The 23,041-nt window shown below is 41.8% G+C and overlaps 1 protein-coding gene across 1 annotated transcript; it reads right to left on the reverse strand.

Moving 5' to 3' along the window:
- Positions 1-3,951: 3,951 nt before the first annotated feature.
- On the reverse strand, positions 3,952-22,972 carry JMJD6 (jumonji domain containing 6, arginine demethylase and lysine hydroxylase). The gene is made up of 7 exons (XM_081940584.1): positions 22,703-22,972; positions 18,827-19,215; positions 15,844-16,130; positions 10,012-10,147; positions 8,587-8,725; positions 5,642-5,769; positions 3,952-4,323 (listed from the first exon to the last, which is right to left on the reverse strand). Exons 1-7 carry the CDS (start codon positions 22,829-22,831, stop codon positions 4,287-4,289), a joined length of 1,245 nt encoding a protein of 414 aa, XP_081796710.1. The 5' UTR covers positions 22,832-22,972; the 3' UTR covers positions 3,952-4,286.
- Positions 22,973-23,041: the final 69 nt, after the last annotated feature.

Consider the following 23,041-nt stretch of genomic DNA (forward strand, 5'->3'; position numbering starts at 1 on the left):
CACTTCATAGTGCTTTTACAGCCCTCTCTAAGTGGTTTACAGAGCATATTGCCTGACTCAACAATCTGGGTCCTCACTTTAACCACCTGGGAAGGATGGAAGGCTGAGTCATCCTTGAGCCTGATGAGATTTGAACTGCCAAACTGCAGCTAGCAGTCAGCTGAAACACCCTGCAGTGTTGCACTCTAACCACTGTGTCACGTTGGCTCATTATTCATTATCTGTTGGGTCCAATGATGGTTTAAGAGTGTGCGCCACTTGCTTCCTGTTAAAACATGCACTCAAGGATGCACAGATCACTGCATCCAGGATCCCGCTCAAAGGAGGAAGATATCAAGGTGACTGGGATTTGCTTCTTTTGCGTAGTAACTACTATTTTCTTCTTAAAATAATGTTGAAGCTTATGCTGCAGCTGGAGACAGCTTATGGAACTTGCTGATTCACTAATGTAACTGATCACAAGGACTAAAATCATCAACTTTCAGAGAATTACTAGACAGGTTGGAATGTTAGAGGTCTTTGCCACTGAGTGCTTGAAGCTATATAAGGTATATTTTGTGAGATTATTCTGTATGATTGCTAGCCAGGGGGAAAGGCCATCATCGGTAATATGGAGTGACATAAGCAAGCTATCTGGTAGCATTGCAGCTACTGCATTTTATTAAGAGTCAAACATACACCTGAACTACATTCTTAAACACAAGTTTGAAGGCACAAATTGTGTTTTTTAAGCTCTGCTGTTAAAGACGCTGAGCTTGTCAGCTAGAAAGCTGACAGCCAGAGTTTGAGCCCTGAGCACCATGCAGTGGTGAGCTCACATTACTTGCCCCAGCTTCTGCCAACCTAGCAGTTCAAAAGTATGCAAATGTGAGTAAGTAGCTATCATGTACCATTTCCCTGTGCCTAAGCATATAAAGTCATGTTGGTCACATGATCACAGAAGCATCTTTGGACAATGCTGGCTCCCTTTGCTAAGAAGCTGAGATGAGCACCACCCCCTTGTCAGGCACTATTGGACAGGTGAAACCTTTACTATTAAAATAAGACTTAATTCTCAATTATCACAAGCACCCAGCAATGATTTTACAAAAGTCACTTTTAAAATATTGGTTCTGGACTACATTTCATTTTCTGAAACTGAACTACATTTCGTTTTCACCTGATTTTAATTCAGCAATGTCTCAGGTTAGAAACTGCATTTATGTTGCTTGGCAATATTTCTCTTTGGAAAACCTTTTTCCTTGCATTATTGTGTTTATTCAAACTAAAGCTTCCTGTAATCCAGGTTTCTCCATTTCTGCATTTTAAGATGTTCTTTCTAGATATTGCATTTCTACTTCTTGTAACGTACCACCAAACTCCTCAAAAGCTCTCTCTACTGCACCTTGAGTAGCTGATACTCATAGGATATTACTAACAGGTATTATTCTGCTGTTAACTGGATTATAGCTAAGCATGTATTTAGCAATGTCCATGCCTATTCTGAAGTAGTTGTTTACCTTCATGTGTGAAATACAGCACATTCTAAACTTCTATATTAGTAATGGGATGCTACCATCCTCATATTGCACCTGATCCATTATTTGTCTTAAAATTCTGACTACTTATCATATAGAGACATGAATGAAATTTAAATCAAAATGTTAAGTAATAGAAAATAAGACTTTTATTTTTTAAAAACCATCAAACAAATAAAATTCAGAGCATTTCGGGCTCCACTCTTAGGATGGATTTCAATACAAACCAGTTAGTTGGGCTTCACCTTTAGAAGTGCCAAAAAATTTAGATCTTCATAAAATGTGAATTAAGATCTATATGGAAAAGTTTAGGGTAAATTGACTCAATATAATGAACTAGTTGCTCAGAACATGTATTTTTTCTGGTAAATGGTGACTAAAGTGGAATTAACAATCAACTAGAAATTAACTTTGTAACAAGAATTATTTTTTTAAAATGCCAGGACTGAGTTATTATACATGTAGTTCCTTCAAAACATGTATCTTCCTGGGATTCATAAAGATAATTTATAAAAGCATCTTCAAAAGAAGATGACAAAAGCTCATCTTAGTGTTTAGCCTAAATACATTGTTTAGAAGACCTTCTTATAACTTGGTAAACTGGCTTTAGCTTAATAGGAGAAAAATATAGGAGAAAAAGCACAGCTAAACCAAATTAACCACTACATAAAACTATAATTGTTAGTACTGGAGGCAAACCCTAATTTAAGTCTCATGTACAAGTATGCCCAATTTTATAAATAAAATTTAATTCTTTTTTAAAAGAAGGAATAACCAAGTTTATTTATCAATTTGGGAATCTGAAATATAAAATGTAACATCAGAAGCAAACAGCTGTTACAAACAAACCTCATCATTATTAAAAAGATTTAAAAAGTTATGCCATTCCACTACCGTCTATGGCTACTATTGCTAAGAATGCCATTATTAGTAACTTTTCATGCAAACCGAACAAAAAAGCTTCAGGTTTATTTCTTTGTTTTGAAAAATCAGATTCCATTATATAGGAAATACCACATACGGAGGGTTCTTTTTTTATTAGTCAAAATAATGCTCATTTCTTTCTGTCATATTAACTTCCTGATTAAAATCCAAAATAAGAACCTATAAGTGAATAGATTTATCTGATTCCTTGTGTCACAAATATAACAGATTTCTAGTTTTAAAGAAAGTGTTCCTGCCTGTCTGGGTGCAAAGAACCTGCAACTTGAACACTTAATGAATCTTAAAACCCCAGCCATAGTTCATGGTATCAAGGTCTAATCAAACAAGATTTAACTGTATTCAGAAACATAATGGGCTGTTCCTGAACATCCTGCCTAAAAAGTAAATTCCATTTGCAGAGAGAAATGAGATTTTGAAATGACGTTCCTACTAGGGGAAAGATACAGAGAGAAGGAAGCAATTTTTGAAAAATTTGTACTCCTTACTAGCATTTTTAACATCTCTTCATAAGGAAGAGTCAACTAAAATTGCCACTCCTTCGACACCCTAACTCTGGCCAGGAGTCAGTTAGTAAATGGCCATGCACGAGCTGATTTCACATTCCAACATCCATTAAATATGGATTTTCTTAAGCATCTTCAGTTATATAGAATTAAATAACTTGCACTCCATACCTTGTAAGAAAATCTCAGTAATCACTTATTGCATTTTCAAGGGTGATCAGTGTACAGAATATTTTCATTTTGCTGTATCTAATCTTTTCAACCTGGAATGGAATTACCTTCATAAATGGAGTTATAAGCACAACTCAGAACAGAATACCGTCTCTGTTACCAACAAAAGTGCCATTGAAACAGCAGCACATCCTGAAATAATCCAGCTGTCATGACAGACATACAACCACATTATTCAGGACAGAATAAACACACCTCAAATATCTACAACACTAGAACAGTAGATAACAGTAGAAAGTTTGTAGGCTCCCAAAAAGCAGTTCCTCATTAAATAGGTATTTTATTTATATTTATTCAGACTCTACCCACTCCTTTTAGGAATAAATCCTTCTACCTTCATATGTTTCCAGAAATTCCCACAGGGAGAGATAAATGAGGCAGCTAGTTTCTCCCATCTCCATTTGTTTCTGGGTTATACTTCCAAAGTGACTGCAAGTATCTGCAGTTATTTTTAAATATTAAAATAGAAAAAAAACCGAAGCAATGATGATGAACTGTTGGTTCAAATAATATTTTCATAAAGAGTCTCACTGGTCCATGGTTGGATTGATGTTATTAATATATTCAGAATTATAAAAGGTGCTTTTACATGTAATAATTTACACAATAGGAGAATCATCTTGGTTTGCTTGTGCTACAATGAAAGATCTGCTGGCCAATTGCAGACTAACAGTTGTATGTCTGACCCCCAGTTGTTAATGCACTAGAATTCCTCTTGTAAACATATGACAATATTGGAGCAGGGTTTGTTTTAAAAGACAGTTTTGTTAGTAGAAATTTGCCATTTCCTTTGTTGACTGTATAGTGTTGGAAACTATAGGATGACTTTATAGACATCAACACTGCCTTCCGTTTATTACCGTTGTCTGGTAGAATATGGAAAAAAAGTTTGAACACATAGAAATCTTGAGTGTTCTCCTTTAGTTAGCAAGACGTCAGACTTTGGTAACAGGGAATAGAAGTTAAAAGTTTAGATTTTAAAATAAAAATGGAGTGGGAAAGTCTTCAAAAAGCTTCAAGAGTACAGCTGGTGGGAGGAACAGAAGACATCTGGCTGGTTGCAACTATCTGCAGAAGGTCTTGTTATCTTTCATGGATGAGCACGACTTCCACAAGATTCCCTAATTCTGTCAAAATAAAAAATATATAAATAACTGTAATGGCAAGTGTCTTGTAACATGCAAGTGACAATACAGTATTTCCTTGGAAAACTATGCATCTTAGATTTCTTGTAAGTAATCCTATTTTCTTCAACATCAAAGGAATCTCTTTCACTGTGACAACAAATGAAATCAGAAGGAACTAGAGAAAGAGCCTTTAATCATTCAATATTTGGTGAGAATTTAGATACAAAAAATTAAAAGGGATGAGCTATTTACCCTGAGATTTTGTCCAGAGAAATATAGCTAAAGGTAAAAGTTCCCCAGCACATGCGTGCTAGTTGTTTCCGGCTCTGGAGGCAGTGCTCATCTCCGTTTCTGAGCCGAAGAGCCAGCGCTATCCGAAGACGTCTCGGTGGTCATGTGGCCAACATGACTAACGGCAAAGGCGCACAGAGCCCACCAAAGTGGTCCCTATTTTTCTACTTGCATTTCTTTACGTGCTTTCAAACTGCTAGGTTGGCAGAAGCTGGGACAAGTAATGGGAGCTCACTCGGTTATGTGGCGCTAGGGATTCGAACAGCTGAACTGCCTATCTTTCTGATCAACAAGCTCAGCGTCTTAGCCACTGAACCATCGCATCCCTTGCCACAGAAATATAAGATCTGTATACATTCAGGATTTTCTCTTAAGCAAAAGCTAAATAAATAAATTTTATTTATTTGATTTCTATTTCTATTTGATTTATAATGAATAATCTAAAAAAGACGGTGCTACTTTCTTATATGACCTTGTCAGCTGCTTTTAGTTCACTTAGTAGCCCAACCATAATCTCCCAGTCATATCAACATACATAATTTTAAAAAGGAAGATCTAATATAAATAATAATCTTTGATAGAATATAGTTACCCTGGAGGTATTTATGGCAACAGCACTACAGGGAATTAACTATATAAGACATTCCATTATATAATTGCACACTAAATTCTTATTCCTCCATTACTAATTGTAGCATTTTAAAGTATTTTACAAGTATAACATTTGATCCAATACCTCAACAACAGCATTTTCAATTGTGCGCATACTGTTTACATGAAGAGAATAGTTTGACAAAAGACTTAGAATTAATGAATTAAGAAAAGTCCTCCTCAGGACTTTTGATAAATAGAAAAAAACTAGTTTAGAGCATTAGAAATGGGATATCTGGTTACATATAATGGGATAAGCTTTATTCTTTGTAGATATTCCTGATTATTCTCTGACTGCAATCTAGTTTAGTTCACAGCTATAGATCTCACTAACTTTTATCACTGGCTGGTAAGAGTGAGTATTTTGATTTAATACCTGGAGGAGCTACGCTCTTTGCTCACACAGTCATCGTGAGAGGTAGTATCACCATTTCCCATCATGCTGCATGTTCTCCGCTTTTTTCTTCGATGCACCATTCCTTCGGTTTCAGAGCTAGAATCGCACTAAACACGGAATAATAAGTTAAATAAATAATTTCAAAACTGCCATTTTTATAAGGCTTCATCAGAAAAAGAAGCCACGACATTTGAGGAACAACATCCAGTACAACTAGTCCTCACTTAACAGTCCATAATTGGGATTAGCAACCGTCATTAAATAAAGTGTCATGAGACTCTTCCACTTAGTAATGGCAGTTTTGGCAATCCCAGCTGTGGTTATTCAATGAATCCCATAGTCATTAAGTGAGGATTCACCGAATCCAAGCCATTCTTGGAAAAAGGTTAGAGATTACCTCCACTTAAACTACCTCCCCCTCATCTCTGTCCATTTGGCTGCCCCTCTACCCTACTGTCACAAGCCCTGCCTACCACACTGCACGCCACTCCTCTACATGAGCAGAAGTTCTATGAAAGGCTCTTGAACAAAAGAAGGCCCTAGCTGGTACAGCAGTGGCACATGGTACGGTGATGAGCAGAGCCAGGTGGTGGTAGTTAAGTTGGCAGGCAGCCAAAAGGAGGTTATGGGTGGCATTGCAATGGCCAGAATTTTAAGGACTAGTAGTTTCTTTGTTCAGCACCACTGTAACTTTGAATGGTTGCTGAACAAATGAACGTTAAGCAAGGACTACTTATATGCTTTAACCCCATCCAGAAACAAAACAGGGATTGTAGAAAAACCTTGATGTATAACTAAGGTTTAGTTTGAGCCTGTTCTCTTCCATCCAAAATCACACAAAACTCCAGGCTGTGGTAGGACTTCTAGAGTGTCTCTGACCTGGAGTTATGTGCTATTCTCTCCCTTGCAACTACCATCAATTTGAATTACAAAGGAAGCAGCAGAACTACTACAAAACAGTGCCTCCAATCCCCATACTCCATCTAGAACAGCGATGGGGAATCTTTTTTGGCTCGTGTGCCACAAGTGGGGGGAGCGCAGGGGGGTCGTGTGCGGGCGTGCCGCACCCATAATGCAATGCGCGACCTCCTCAGTGCGCATGCACGCACAACGCGCGACCCCCCCCTCATTTTTACATGCTTTTTTCACCGTCCCCAGGCTCCAGAGGCTTGATAGGAGCCTGGGGAGGGCGAAAAGAGCTTCCCCCGCCCCCCCGGAGGCCCCCCGGAGGCTTCAGGGACCGTCAGAGGCTTCCCTGAAGCCTTCGGAACACTTAAAACGACCCTCCGAGCAAACCGGACGTGACTTCTGGTTTGCTCGGAGGGTCGTTTTAAGCACTCTGAAGGCGTCAGGGAAGCCTCCGGATGGTCCCTGAAGCCTTCGGAACGCTTAAAAAGACCCTCCAAGCAAACCGGACGTGACTTCTGGTTTGCTCGGAGGGTCGTTTTAAGCGTTCCGAAGGCTTCAGGGAAGCCTCCGACGGTCCCTGAAGCCTCTGGGGGGCCTCCGGGGGGGGGGGGGAGAGGAGGCTCTTTTCGCCCTCCCCAGGCTCCCATAAAGCCTCTGGAGCCTGGGGAGGGTGAAAAATGGCTTTTAAAAAGGTGAACTCAGCGCCTCGTGTGCCCTGACAAATGGCTCCGCGTGCCACCTGTGGCACGCATGCCATAGGTTCACCATCACTGATCTAGAAGAACACTTGAACAGAAGGCTGTTGAAAGGCACCAGAATTAGCAACCAGAATTAGCAAACTATCCATGTCCAGGTACTGATGTAATTCATCCACAAAGCAACCAATGCCAACTCTATCCATTGCCAGGGTATGAACCCTGATACCAAGTCCAGATAACCCACTTCTTCTACATTGCTCTGTAGTTGATCCCAAACAAGTGTCTCAACACATTTTGTCACAAAAAGGTTGGAGGCCAGATTATAATTATCCAGAGAAGACCTCCTAAGGAGGAGATGATTAATGCCTCCTTATAGGCTACTGGCATAAAACCTGCCTACAAAGAGGTATTTTTCCCAGGTCCACAGAATTACCCACCCTCCCCAACTACACAAAGAGCCAGGATAGGCAAGGATCTAGCTCACAATGGTTCATTTAGAACTCTATTCACTTTGTTGGAAGTAATAGGATGAAAAGAAACCCAGGTAACTTGCCAAGATGGTCCAGATTAAAGGGAATTTGAGGCAACTATGCTACAAAGTGCATGCAAACTACACACAAGAAGTGGCAGAATGGCCTTTACCCAAAAGGGAGCTGGACATCCAGAAAAGGGTTGTTGGATGATAACCAGCAATGCAGTAAGAGATAAAACATAATTTACATTATGCCTGTCCATAACCAAGTTGTAGATGTCTTCTTACAGACAGAGCTGGCCTTAACCGGTACCAATTGAAGACCAGCTGCCTCAATTAAATTCCCAAGTAGAAGAAGCCAAAATGGAAGAAAGGCTCACCAACATACTGTAAGCCTCTCTTTCCTCAACATTAAGCTTAATACTCAATCACTCTTTTGTGGTCTATTAATGGTTTACTATTGGGGGTGGGGGGAATGAAATATCCTATTTGGAGGAGGTCATAACAGAAGTATGAATGCTATTCACACACACACAGTTTGCCTCTAAAATGTTTCTTCCGAATATGTTAATTGGTATAATGGGCAGGAGCAGAGTTTGCAACTTTGTATGAAATGGAGAACATAGCTCTTTCAAGGTACCGTCTCCAGTACCACGCGGGACAGATCCTTCTCAGGATTTCTTTTTCAATTAATCATGTCAATGATTTTGGTTGAGAATCTTACCTCCCCTTTTTTATAGACAGTTTTGATTTTTTTTGTCTTTACGTATAGCTACAGCTTGGGTTAAGTAGCAGGTGTTGTTTAGTTCCAATGCAGATGTAATCCGCAGCAGCCCAGTCCTTACCTCTGAATCAGAATCTGAAGAACTGGAGCTGGAAGAACTGGATGAATCACTAGAACTGTCTGAAGCAATGCCCGTTGATTCTTGTAAGTCAACAGAATCAGCTAGTACAGCTAGTTCAGGGTGTTCCTGCTTGAGGACCCTTGGGGTGTATAAATAAAGAGGATAAAAGCATTATGTTTTAAAGAGATGGAAAAGTACAACATACCCTACTTTATTCCATAGACCACTCAGCATTTTACAGCATAACAAAATATAACAAGAATATGCCCTGCTCTCCTCCTCAAGCAATACATTAAAAAATAGTGACTTGGTAAAAGCTAATAAACTGGGTCATAACATATTTGTTACTAAAGAAAAAAAGAAACGGTTGTCTCAAAAATGTTTGCTTTGCAAGATTATTATCCACCTCAGGGAAGTTTTGCTTGTGACTTTGCCAAGGCGTCTTCCCAGTGGGGGCTCCGTAATGGACGGCAGATTATTCTGTTCTCTCAAAATCCAGCTTTTACTGCCCATTTTATTAATTTAAGAAGCAAAATATTTCACTGGTGAAATCAGTTTTTCCTTCCTATCGTCCTCATTTCACTTCATTTTTAAAGGTTTTCCCTAAGTGTTTAACTGGCATTAAACCCACCCACACGGGAATTTGCATTTGCACACAATCTATGGAATATCAAACTACTACAGCTATAAAATATTATGTATCTTAGGTAGCTAAGTGAAATGAGTAGTGGAATGTACAAATACTCTGTTCTTAAAACATGACCCAAATTAATCCTACAACAGAACAGACGATTAATATTTTTCTTAAAAGTATGAAACTGCTTACCAAAAATATAACAAGAGAGGGCTATTGCCTGCATGGACCTACTGAATCCGTTGGTTTCCCAAAGACCAGGTGACACATTGTTATGGGACTCTAATACCTAACCTTTGGTTTGATCCAGCAATGCTTGGTAGGATACAAAAGACTATTCCTCTGCAAAAGTTTAGAAATCCTGGAGCCAGTTGGGATGCATTTTACATCCACAGTAAAGTTAGGAAGCTTCATCTTTAATTGTATTTATTTAATGTAAACATTAAAATAACTTTAATCAGTAATCACTTTAATATTACTTTTGTGTTTAATAACTGAGTGATCAAACATTCTCAGCCTTAAAACTATAACTTTTAAATATATAGTTGAGTCACCTTAATGAATCTTGAAATCCAGAAGCCTAATTCTTCTTCTGGACTCCATGGACCATGTTGCTATTACAAGCCAGACTGTCCAGAAAGTCTTTCCAAAATGCAAAAAACTTAATTAGATTTACATTTCACATATTACATTAAGCATTATTCCAGGTGTCTGCATTGCTCTAGGAAGCAACAGCTGGCTTATCCAACCCGCACCTGGGAAATCATTGAAATAATATTGACGGCTCTCACCTGTACCATTTTCTAGATAACTTCGGTCTTCCCCTTACTGTCTTGTGCCACACCACAGGGAAGTTTGTACAGCTGGCAAAATTCTGAGTGACAGCAATAGTCGTGTCAAGATTGAGAACAACATGCCACCAGCCACCTACAAATGCAACACTGTAGAAGATTATGATCATCAACAGAAGAAAATATGTAAATCATTGTTTTAACTGTAACTTTACAATCAATAAATAGCTTGTTTGTTTTACATGTTTTCTTTGTAATATATCCCAAAGGTCTGATCATCAATAGTAACTAATTCTGTCTTAAATTTCCAACACAAGTTCTCCTTTTAGTTTTCCATATATTGTAGAGAATGGAGAATTGGGCAGAGAATGGAAGGGATGGGGGGAGGGGATCCTTTTTTGCAAAAGCTGACAAATTTGTACTCCTTTTTATGTAAAATTCGAGTAGACACAAGCTGAAGTTATCAGCATACCGTGTTTCCCCGAAAATAAGACACGCCCTTCTAATAAGCCCAATCGGGCTTTTCAGAGCATGCGCCATAATAAGCCCTCCCCTGAAAATAAGCCCGTTCCCAACTATTTAAGCACATGCGCAACTGGTCCCCGCCATTACCACTGTACCACCTATCGGTACAGCTTCCAGATCAAAAAGAGCTGCACACCAAGCAAAGTGCTTCACGCCCCATTCCCTCCCGTGCAAAGAGCCCACCGCAAAAAAAGTGGCAGGCCAGCAATGTGATCACCCCCTACCTGTTCCCTCTCGCGCAAAAAAACACCACCCACCCCACCCCAATGGTAAAGGCAGCCTTCCTGGTTCCCTTCCCCGCCAGCCCTTTAGCGACGGGTGGCAGGTTGGGGGGGGGGGAAGAGAAGCGAGGCGCACGTCCTAGCGCTACCACTGACAGCTCCGCTGTGTTCCTTGCCCTTTCGCCCATTGAAGCCCCTTGTAAACAAAACCTCGCCAGTTGAACTCATGAGGTTTTTTTACAAGGGGATTCACTGGACAAAAGGGCGAGGAACACGACGGACCTGAAAAGGTAAGAGGCGTGCCTCGCGGCCCAACACCACCCACCTCACCCCAATGGTAAAGGCAGCCTGCCTGGTTCCCTTCCCCGCCGCCTCTTTAGCGAGGGGTGGCGGATGGGATGGGGGAGAGGCGAGGCGTGCCTCTTACCTGTTCAGCCCCGCTGCGTTCCTCGCCCATTCATTCAGTGAAGCCCCTGGTAAAAAAAACCTCGCAAGTTGAACTCACGAGGTTTTTTTTAGAAGGACAAAAGGGCAAGGAACGCAGCGGAGCTGTCAGTCTCCCGTAGCACTAGGACACGCGTCTCGCTTCTCCTCCCACTGCTACCCCTCACTAAAGGGAAGTCGGGAAGGGGAAGCAACCAGGCCCACCGTTATCATTGGGGCTTGGTAGGAGGTGTTATTTTTGCGTGAGAGGGAATGGGTGCAAGGTGCGTTGCTGGCCTGCATCCTACAGTGGAATGGGATTGTTCTCCTCCTGCCCTTTGCCCGTCTATTTCGCCCCCAGGGTTTCTCCCCCAGTCATCCATTTATCACTTCACCTCCGCTGCGAGGCACCTGGCTGTTCGTCCTTCTCTTCTGTCTGCAGCCCTTCGTCACGGGCCTTTGGGAGAGATACTCTTCACGCTGGCCTTTTGAGCTCAAGAGACAGTTAGCTGCCAGCCAATCGGAGGAAGGGAAGGGAGAAAGAGAGAAGCACGGAGGGAGAAAGTGTTTTGTGTCGAGTTTCCAGTTGCCTCGGATTTGAAGGAGCCTGAATGTGTTTTCAAAATGTGAAGTATACCTATGGTTGGCACGTGTTGGGGAATCTTATCAAAGAACAATGGTGAACTCTTAATAATATACATTAAAGCCTGTGCAAAGATAAAAGAGGAAATAGGCCCTCTCTGGAGAAAGAAATCTTCACCAGCATTTTGGGGTGGGGGGAATGCAAAGATTTATTAGATTTTCTAACTCGGACCCAGGGAACTGGAAACTCGACACAAAACACTTTCTCCCTCCGTGCCTCTCTCTTTCTCCCTTCCCTTCTTCCGATTGGCTGGCGGCTAACTGTCTCTTGAGGCCAAAAGGCCAGGGTATCTCTCCCAAAGGACCGTGAGGAAAGGCTGGGGACGGAAGAGAAGGACGAACAGCCAGGTGCCTCACAGCAGAGGAGAATGATAAGAGGTGGATGACTGGGGGAGAAACCCTGGGGGCGAAATAGGTGGGCGAAGGGCAGGAGGAAAACAGTCCCATTCCACACTAGGACGCGCGTCTCACTTCTCCCCCCCCTCCTCGCTAAAAGGACATCGAGGAAGGGAAGAAGCCAGGCAGCTGTTACATTGGGGGTGGGAGGTGGCAGGCCATCAATGCACCTCGCACCCCATTCCCTCTCACGCAAAAAGAACACCTCCCACCAAGCCCCAATGATAACGGCGGGCCTGGCTGCTTCCCTTCCCCGATGTCTCTTTAGTGAGGGGTAGCAGTGGGGGGAGAAGCGAGACGGGTGTCCTAGTGCTACGGCAGACTGACAGCTCCGCTGCGTTCCTTGCCCTTTTGTCCTTGTAAAAAAAACCTCGTGAGTTCAACTTGTGAGGTTTTTTTTACAAGAGACTTCACTGGATAATGGGTGAGGAACGCAGCGGGGCTGAACAGGTAAGAGGCACGCCTCGTTTCTCCCCCCCCCACCTGCCACCCCTCGCTAAATTTGGTATAAATTTTAAATGGTGAAAAAAGGGGAAAAAGTAAGATAAACTTAGCCAAATTATTCTTAAATAAATGATTGATAATGATAATAATGTAATTTTTGTATCGACATGATAAAAGGGAAATTGGATATAAATTGTAAACAGTGATTAAGAGGTGCAAAATTTTGTTATCAAACATAAATAATTTTTATTTTGAATGTGTTATAAAGATATAATGTTGTTGGATGGTATTGAAAATAGATAATGGAATGCCATTATGTGGTTTTGTTTTATACTTTGGAATATTTGTTAAAAAGGGACGTTAAAACAACTATAGTCATATGAAGGATGAGGTATGATGATAGTTCTATATATAAATATATCTGATGTAAAATATATAATTTGATTTGAATAATAGGTGATGACGGTGGAAGGGATGCGTGAAAGTTTTTTGTAACCAATTGACACACTTTTTATAATCTGCAATGGATGATGTTTTTATGGTGTTTGTTGTGTCTTGTTTGTTTGTGTTTATTCAAAAATTATATATATAATTTTTATCTAAACTTAAAAAAGAAGATAAATCTTATGCAAACTAATAAGAAATCAAAGAGACAAAGAAAAAATTTATATATATAAATGAAGAATACAGGAAGCCACTTTTTGCATCTTTTTTCTATTTTTTCTTGCACCTTTTGTCTCTTTGATTTTTTCTTTGTCTCTTTGATTTCTTATTAGTTTGCATAAGATTTATCTTCTTTTTTAAGTTTAGATAAAAATTATATACAAATGACTTTTTTAGACAGTAATTAAAATATTCAGAGGGTATACAACATTTTGTATGATGAAATTGGTTAAAATCACATATCACTAAATTTTCTAGCTTTTAATTATCTTTAACAGATAGTGCCAGTGAAGATTTAGTGTTGCAATACTCTTGAGTTTAAATAAAGGTGGAATATTTCTGAACAGGCAATTTCTGAATTTCATTTTTAATGTGGGCCAGTGTGCTCACAGTAAAAAAAAAAGACAAGTAAAGTTATCTTATTTTGTTAAAGCACTCTTAAAATGTAATTAATAAAATAAGCAAGTAGCTGACATAGAAGATGACTGCAATCCACATTCAGTTTCTTGTGAACTGAAAATATCATGTATCACGTTAGACATTATTAAACCATGACAAATTATTTATTCAATTTTAAGCTGAAAATGTGCGACTGCCCAAAATCACTCAATGAACTTCCATGTATAAGGGTGAACTTGAGCCTGGATTTTGCTGGTATCATATCAACATCATAATGATTACACCATGTTTTAGTAATAAAATTATTTAATCAGATTGACTATAGGGACTTTATTTCCATTTGATAAAACTCTGAAAGAATAAGGAAAATTACTTTTCCCAACTATGTAAAAGTCATTCTAAAATGACCTTTGGACAAGTCCCGAGTCCCCTAGGGGAGAGGGACCGGTTAACAAATCCAATTAAAGTAAAGTAAAGAAAGTAAAGTAAGTAGCTGTTTTAATGCATTGAAGTAACTGATTTTAAGAAGTTATTTAAGAACGATCAGCCTGTCAATAGCCTGATTGCACTAATTAAGGTGTCTGTCATTCAGAAGATATTATTCATGGATTCATTCACAATAATTTCCATAACATTCTAATTGTTTAGAGCATCCCTATTTCAGTTTTCTATCTGAACAACTCACTTTATATTAGGTTTATTCGTCGATCCATGTGTAATGTTTCCTTTACGTTCATTATACTATTGAATATATAAAGAGAAGCCTTTGCAGATTTTCTAGATGTTTGATTTTAAGGAATGGCAGCTGTATTCAAAGGCTTAGGGATCTTCATAAAAAGATTATCTAATTGGAGTATATTCTTCTACAGGAGACGTAGACAATAACTTCTTGTGAATTAAATTAGAAAAGGAACCCTAACGTCTACAGTAAGCAGCGATTAATCTATAGCAGTGATGGCGAACCTTTTTTGGCTCGCGTGCCACAAGTGGTGGGAGCGCAGGGGGGTCGAGTGCGGGCGTGCCGCACCCATAATGTAACGCGCGACCCCCCCAGTGCGCATGCACGCACAACGCGCGACCCCCCCCATTTTTACATGCTTTTTTCGCCCTCCTCAGGCTCCAGGGACTTTCTAGGAGCCTGGGGAGGGCGAAAGGAGCCTCCCCCGACCCCCCTGAGGCCCTCCGGAGGCTTCAGGGACCGCCCGGAGGCTTCCCTGATGCCTTCGGAGCGCTTAAAACCACCCTCCGAGCAAACCGGAAGTGACTTCTGGGTTGCTCGGAGGGTGGTTTTAAGCGCTCCGAAGGCGTCAGGGAAGCCTCGGACAGTCCCTGAAGCCTTCGGAACGCTTAAAGTCACTTCCGGTTTGCTTGGAGGGTGGTTTTAAGCATTCTGAAGGCTTCAGGGACGGTCCCTGAAGCCTCCGGGGGGGCGGGGGAGGCTCTTTTTGCCCTCCCCAGGCTCCTATAAAGCCTCTGGAGCCTGGGGAAGGCGAAAAATAGCTTTTAAAAAGGTGAACTCAGCTGGCCAGCACGCGCATGCGCGCTGGCCAGCTGACAGGGCAGCGCCTCGCATGCCCTGATAAATGGCTCCGTGTGCCACTTGTGGCACGCGTGCCATAGGTTCGCCATCACTGATCTATAGCTTGCCTCCTAAGACAATGGTGCTTCTAAGCTTATGGTCTTCCAAAAGTGAATGAAATCCTGGGTCTTTGAGAAGGGCTTTGGAGATTAAATGTCACCAGACTGATTTCTGCTGTATTATGATACAATATCATATGACTTTGTTAGAGACATAGTAACAAAATATATAAAAATGCAAAAAAAGTATAGGCTGAGTCCTCCAGGATACCTTGGTTAGTAAATCTACGAAAGAGGGGGTCATGCCACACGTTCATAAATCTACACTTGTGTTCCCCCCCCAATTATGTTCTGTGAGGATTAGAATTTTTATCCTTTTCCCCTCTAAAACATACCTAATTTGGAGCTTTGACATTAGCAAAATGCAATGACAAGAATGAAGGAGGCAGTGGAGCACCCCCCCCCCCACAAAGGACCATAGATTGACCATCCTTACTGTAAAATAAAATAGACTTCAGCATAGTTTAATGAATACACATACCTGGCACAAACACAGTCTCTCCAGGTTTTTGTACTATTTCCAAAGGTTTGAACTCGGAAGGCCAAGTGGCAAGTTGCGTTCGGGGATATATTACTCTGAACCAAGTAATGGCTTCATCTTGCTGATTGCCTCCTTCTTCACGGGTCACTTTTATCAGTTCTCTGGGAGTGCTGGTAGGGAAGAGACACCAGCGCTTATGTCCATGGACTAAAGCATTCCATGCACTGGTTCCCAGAGGGTCAATGTGAATGCCTGTTCCTGAACGAGGTGGGCCCATCACAAACCACCTGCAATATTAGAAAATATAATTATTTTTCTTGTTAACGTTTCCCCCAAAATAAAGATTTCCTTTCCTTTTCTAAAGCAGACCTAAATATTTTGTTCCATAGTGCAAAAGTTTTCAGAAAGATTATTTCTATATTTCTGAATAAAAAATAGAATTCTTTTTGTAATCCCTTTCCTAATGGAAAATAAAACATCATTTCAAGACAGCTACTGTATTTTTTGGCGTATAAGATGCACCTTTTTCCCTCAAAAAAAGAGGCTGAAAATCTGGGTGTGTCTTATACACTGAAAAACAGCATTTTTTGCCTCTCAAAACCCCACCCCTTTCACCAAAATTGTCGTGATTAGCCTTTAGGCTGCTTATACAATGCTCCTGGGGGCTGGGGAAGGCAGAAATGAGTGAAAAATGGGCCGTCTTTTGCTCAATTTTGCTCCCCCCAGACCCCAGGACCACTCTATAAGCCTCTTAAAGGCTATGCATGACCTTTTTTGGACAAAAAATGGGCCGTTTTTGGGAGGTCTACAGAGTGCAAAATCTTTTTTTAATTTGCCTCTTCAAAATCTTGGTGCATCTTATACTCCGAAAAATACGGTATGTAGTTTATTTTACAAAATGTGAATCCTGGCCAAGTGAGGAATGGTTTTCAGAATGTCCCATGAACATTCCACTCTATGAAGAAAGGATTTCAAAATCTGCCTTTTTTTAATGTAGGAGAATAAAAAAGAAAATAATGCAAAGCATCATTACTAAAAAGAACAATTCAAGGATAGAAAATATCCTCCATTCTTTTTTAACATTTCAACAATCTAACACAATCATCCAAAAGTATGCCCTAGCAATTATCTTAAAAGCAAAGATGAATAAAATGTTTTATTTTCCCAATGATAGTAGAACCCAACTATGGACATTGTTGTCTAAACAATCTAATCCAGAACTGCACAATAGATGCATTTAAACAGTAGAGCAACTATTATCAATCCAGTGCTATTCATGTATTCAGACTGTATTTCCCAGAATCTGTACTCAGTATTGCCTTTCAACCAGTGACGTGCAGTCAGTGGAGGCAGGGGAGGCGGAGCCTCACCACTCTCATCATGAAAATAAAAAAGAATTACTCCAGGAAGCCGTGAAAGTGGCTGGGAGAGGCGCACGGCTTGGTTTAGCCTCCCTGGACATCTCAGCAGCAGCCCCAAGTGTGCCGATCTCGCCATTTTTTACATCGGGCGAGCCCAGGATCCTTGCAAGGGGAATGGGACGTGTGCAGGAGGCTCCTCAGCTCCAGCCTAAATCAGCGCAGCCGCGGTCCCCTTCATCTTGCCTCAGGAAGGAGGGGAATGGGACCACGTGTGCAGGGGAAGGGGATCGCGGCTCTGCTAATCTGAGGCTGTGCGCTGAGGAGCCTCCTGCACACGTGGTCCCATTCCCCTTGCAAGGATCCCGGGCTCGCCCGATGCAAAAAATGCCTAGGTACCGTGTTTTCCCGAAAATACAACCTGTCCCGCGCTCACTGACCTAGCGTTATCCTGAAAGCGCCAAGTTACAGGAGCCGGGGGTGGGGGGAGCGCTCACGTTGCTTGCCGCCTTCGGTATACCGCTAGGTTGGGGAGTGCCTGCTGCCGCCGCCCGCTGCCGCCCCGCGCCGCCCGCTGCCACCGCCGCCGCCCCGCTGCCGCCGCCGCCCACTGCCGCCCCGCTCCGCGCATAACTTCCAAAACTTTCAGCATCGGCCGCTCTAGGAGTGCTCTCTATGGTGGGCCGGTTGCTGGAAGACTCTGTCCGGAAAACTCTCTGTCCGGCAGCCGGCCCACCATAGAGAGCACTCCTAGAGCGGCCGATGCTGGAAGTTTTGGAGTTTGGATGTTATGCGTGGAGCGGAGCGGGGCAGCGGGGCGGGGTGGGGCGGCGGCGGCGCGGGGCGGCGGCAGCGGGTGGCGCGGGGCGGCAGCGGGCAGCGGCAGCAGGCACTCCCCAACCTAGCGGTATACCGAAGGCGGCAAGCAACGTGAGCGCTCCCCCCACCCCCGGCTCCTGTAACTTGGCGCTTTCAGGATAACACTAGGTCAGTGAGCGCGGGACAGGTTGTATTTTCGGGGAAACACGGTACCTAGGCATTTTTTACATCGGGCGAGCCTGGGATCCTTGCAAGGGGAATGGGACTACGTGTGCAGGCGGCTCCTCAGCGCACAGCCTCAGATTAGCAGAGCCGCGATCCCCTTCCCCTGCACACATGGTCCCATTCCCCTCCTTCCTGAGGCAAGATGAAGGGGACCGCGGCTGCGCTGATTGAGGCTGGAGCTGAAGAAACTTCTCCGTTTGGGCTGCGCCCCTGCGATCGGAGCAACCACGTGGTTTGATGACATCACCAGCCTCACCAGTCATAAACGTCACTGCACGTCACTGCTTTCGACCCATTCAGAGAGTACTTTATTGGCTAAGACCAGTATTGGTAAGAAAAGCGAAAAGACCACTGACTGCACAAGTTCACCTTTTAAAAAACATATTAACTTTATCTGGGCTTTAAGTGATTTATGAGTTGTAACTTAAATGTAGCTGCTATTTGGAAAGTCATCCTGTTTTACTGTGTACATCAAAAACAACCCTTAGTGCCTGGTCTGAATGAGCAGGACAAATGAGAACAAGGGACATTCACTGTCCTATAAGCCAGACTTTTGGTGCTTGAGGTTAGCTAGTTGATACCTGTAAGGTGGCCTTCTCTTCTCTCCTGCATATTTGAACAAATCGTCAGTGAAGAATTTGGGTACCCTGTAGTCCTCCAAAAGTTTTTTGCGCTTTGGATGTTCCCCATAACTGCTGTCAAATATATAGAGAGGACTATCATCTCGTGTAGTCTCCATGTATTCTATGTAATATTTCATCTTCATTTTCACAGAATAACCGTCGTTGTCCTCCCCACATTTGAATTTCTGGTTCCTGTATTTGCGCTTCAGACGTTCCAGAGTCCACTTCTCTTGGGCTGACCACTCTGCCTCAGCATTTAACAGGACAACAGGCTTATAAGGTTTCTCGTATCTTTCAATGAATTCTTCCACTGACAAATGGAGGGCATCTGCTCTTTCCACATTATCCTATAAGAATGGATGAAGAATTACCTTTAAAATGAAGTAACAAAGAATATAATACAGTAGAACATTACTGATTCTATTAGCCCCACAGAATGAGACCCACAAAGTCAACAAAAATGTTTTGAGATTATGTTAAACTTTTGTTTTCCTTATAAATTGCATAAATTTATCCAGGTACTGCTAGATGAAGTGCATTTTATTTTTTAATTTTGAAATAGAAGTGTTTGTAATATAACTTATGAGATAATTTTTACATGAGGCCATTCTACTGTACTGCCACTTATAAAAATTCTGCCTTTTTAATTTGTTAAACTATAGAATCCCATAAAGAACTGCTGTTAAGTTCACAAGTACTCACAGGTAAGCAAATATATAATCAAAATCTTAATGAAAAATGTTTCAAATGATAGCTACCAAACTGATCATTAGTTTTTGCCTGTGACAGACAAATGTGCAAAAAAGTGCTGTTTAATATGCATTTCAAATATTGTACAACATTTCTAAACAAACTTGTGTGGATGGTAAATTGGAATTTAATTTACTCTTGCCCATCAGGAAGAAGGTGCAGAGAATAAACCTATTCCATTATTTGAAGAACATCCTAGAAAGGTGTTTGTAGTGCCTTGCACTCAGTTTGAAAAGAGTCCTTGCATGGGAGTGCACTGAGGCATGATCCAGAACTTACCTGCAGCTGTTCAAAGCAGCCTCACAAATCTGGAAAAGACTCATTTGCTTTAAAGAGCTTAAGTGAGGTACTACACTTGTGTGCACATGATGCAAAGTATTACACAATTCCACCCTGAAAAATCTTCAGGTACAAGTAATGGACAAGAAGGAGAACAACAAAGAATATTTTTCAATCTAATCTAAAAGCATTTAAGAGCCTTATCACATCTCTTATCCTCAGAAACATCAAATGGCATGGAGGTTTTCACAGACGCAATAGATTTTGAAATATGTGTCTGTTAGCAAAGTAGGAGATAAAAGTTTTAACTGGGAAAGCAATAGAGAAATAAAGACCAGTAGGGTATGAATTTGTCATTACAGGTAATACTCAGCTTATGACCACAATTAAGTCTGCAATTTTGATTATAAGTTTTGATTGTAAGTTAAGCGGATCACCATGAGACTGCACCTGATTTTATGACCTTTTTACTGAAGCAATCATAAAATAAGTCCATTGTTCACTACGGAGTGTTTTTTGCCAGAAACTGGAAATGCCTTCTTCTAGCAAAAACATTGTAAATCCCGGTCATGTGACTTTATGATGCTGCAAATGCTCATAAATGTGGACTAGGTGCCCAAAATGTAGTCATGTGATTGCAGAGAGAGGAGGGGACTGGGTATTGTGACTTTGGATCCAGTAGCTTTTCTGGTTTCTGTTGTAACTTCGAAGGGCCACTAAACAACTGGTTGTAAATTGAGGACTACTATATTTATTTCCAATCCTAGTAAAGTTGCAAGAGAAAAATTTAAAACTAAATTTATGACGAGAGATGAGGCAGTCAAAAGAAAGAGGGAAGAACAGTCTGTGTTCTAAATGTGAGCAAAGTATAAAACTGAATCTACTGATTGATCCCTGGGTGATGCACAACACACACACACACACACACACACAAAGGCTCTGACTTTCTACTGTTTAATAATAGCAAGAATTCCATCACCTTTCTGCCTCCCCTTTTAAAAAAAGTTTTGTGAAGTAAACAAAGCTTGAAGGAAAATCAAGATAGGTCTGATGGGAAAAAAATGGAAACTGCAGTCTTAACTGCAGTTCCAAAAACAAATATCCCTGGTTGAGAATGAAGTACTCTATATCTGAAACTAAAATGGACCCACATCCATATCCTCACCTTCATCTTCTATATTTTATACTGATATATCTTACTGGCATGAAATTTGTCTAAACATATACATACTTAATAAGCTGAAGTTCATTAAGTGACCATGAGTTAAGCTCAACTTGAATGAGATTTTACCAACTTTATTTGTAGCATGCCACACTGTTGCTTATGGTAGGTTCTAGTTGCTGTTCCATTTAAAAATTGGACATAATTTAACTTGGTAGTGAACAACCCAATTATTGCTTAATCTTATTTACGGCTACTAAGAACTACACCACATATAATTAAAAATGCTTCCTACTATGTGAATAGGACTGGATTCCAGGAAAACATAAAAGATACAAGCATTTGCAGCATGCAGATTTCCTCTTAACTTTTAGGAGGCAACCACTTCCTTGCTATTCTTACAAGATCTTATAATTCACCTTTTCTCCACTTTCTATATTTTGTCTAAACTAATCTCTACCTACATATATTACTGTATGAAATCTATTTTACATAAAAATGTCTTCTCAGCATATCATAAACATCTTAAAATAATTATCTGCTATGAACATTTCCTTTTCTTTTTCCCTTTATTATCCCATTCATATCTATAATTCTGGTGATTAAAAAGTTAAAAATACACAAGTGTAGGTTCTCTCTGACAAACATCAATTCTTGTTCAGAAACTGTTTCCACAGTAATTAAGTCCCGCTGAATTCAACAAAGCATCCTTTACGCACCCATCAGAAAAGAATAGAGCTGGAAGGGATCTCGGAGGTCTTCTAGTCCAACCCCTTGCTCAAGCAGAAGAACCTATACCATTTCATACAAGTGACTGAGTGTCCAGTCTCTTCTGCAAAACCTCCAGAGATGGAGCACCTGCAATTTCTGCTGGCAAACTTTTCCACTGGTTAATTGTCCTCACTGTTAGGAAATTTCCCCTTAATTCCAGGTTCTCTCTTTGATTAGTTTCCATCCATTGTTTCTTGTCTTGCCTTCTTGTGCTTTGGAAAATAAATTGACCCCCTCCTTTTTGTGATCACGCTTCCTTTCCTACCACTTTAATGGAAGCCCAAACCATACAAAATACAACACACGACGAGGGGTTTTTTAGCCAACGTGCTAAGGACCCTCCTCACTTTTGAGATCCTATCTTGTCCCCAAACTCTTCATCTCCACGACCCCTTCGCTGGACCTTCGGGTTGTTCCTCGACCGCCAAACATTCTATATTGAAAATAACTTAGTGGTCGCTACTTTAACTAAGAGCACTACGAATAACCATAGCAATAATAAAGGATAAATAGCCCCATTGATCTTTCGGGGTCGATCCTGAACCCCATAGAACCTACACAATACCCCCCTCCCAGACATGGGGTGGGTTAAACCCCTCACCTCTCTCGGCGCCCAACCTACCAAGCGGGATTCCTGTCGGTAGGATCAGCCGAAGAAAAGAGACCGCTCTCTACCTAACCCGCCTTGAGATCCCGGAGGAAAAGGTTACAGAATCTGACGTGAAAGCCGACCCGACCCGCTCAGGACCCACCCGCCCCCCGGGAAGGGATCTGATCCCCTATGAGAGCCTGTCCGGCTGCGGCTTTCGACAGCCGCCCTTTCCCCGCCGCAGCCTCCTTCCTCAGACTCTCCTCCGAGCCCTCTCGCTCACCTTGCAGCCCGCCGGATTCAACGGGAAGCTCTCGCAATAGTTGTGGCGAGTCCAGTCGAGGGAGTCCTTGAGCTCAGGGCGCGCGCTCCGCTTCGCCTCACGGATGCGCTTCTTGCTTTTGTGGTTCATGCTCCCCACGCGGCTCTGCCTTCCCCGCCCGACTCTTCCGGCTACGGATTCCGAGACGGCACCCTCCCGAACAACAGCGCCCCGCCGCTTCCAGAAATTTCACCAACGCGCCGACTCAGCCGCCGCATCGCGGCCTTGACGCGCCACCCCGCCTGGAGGGCCTTCAACCTCCGCTTCCTCCCATTGGCTGGCGCGGGGTGGGGTGGGGTC

The sequence above is a fragment of the Natrix helvetica genome (genome assembly GCF_964273705.1).
Source record: "Natrix helvetica genome assembly, chromosome: 1".
NCBI classification, from domain to species: domain Eukaryota; kingdom Metazoa; phylum Chordata; class Lepidosauria; order Squamata; family Natricidae; genus Natrix; species Natrix helvetica.

Coding starts and splice junctions, on each gene's coding strand:
- JMJD6 (XM_081940584.1), bottom strand. CDS start 22,831: ATGAACCACAAAAGCAAGAAGCGCATCCGTGAGGCGAAGCGGAGCGCG. Junction 10,148..15,843: donor AGAGACTGTGTTTGTGCCAG/GTATGTGTATTC, acceptor TTGCATTTGTAG/GTGGCTGGTGGCATGTTGTT. Junction 5,770..8,586: donor CTTCAGATTCTGATTCAGAG/GTAAGGACTGGG, acceptor TTCCGTGTTTAG/TGCGATTCTAGCTCTGAAAC.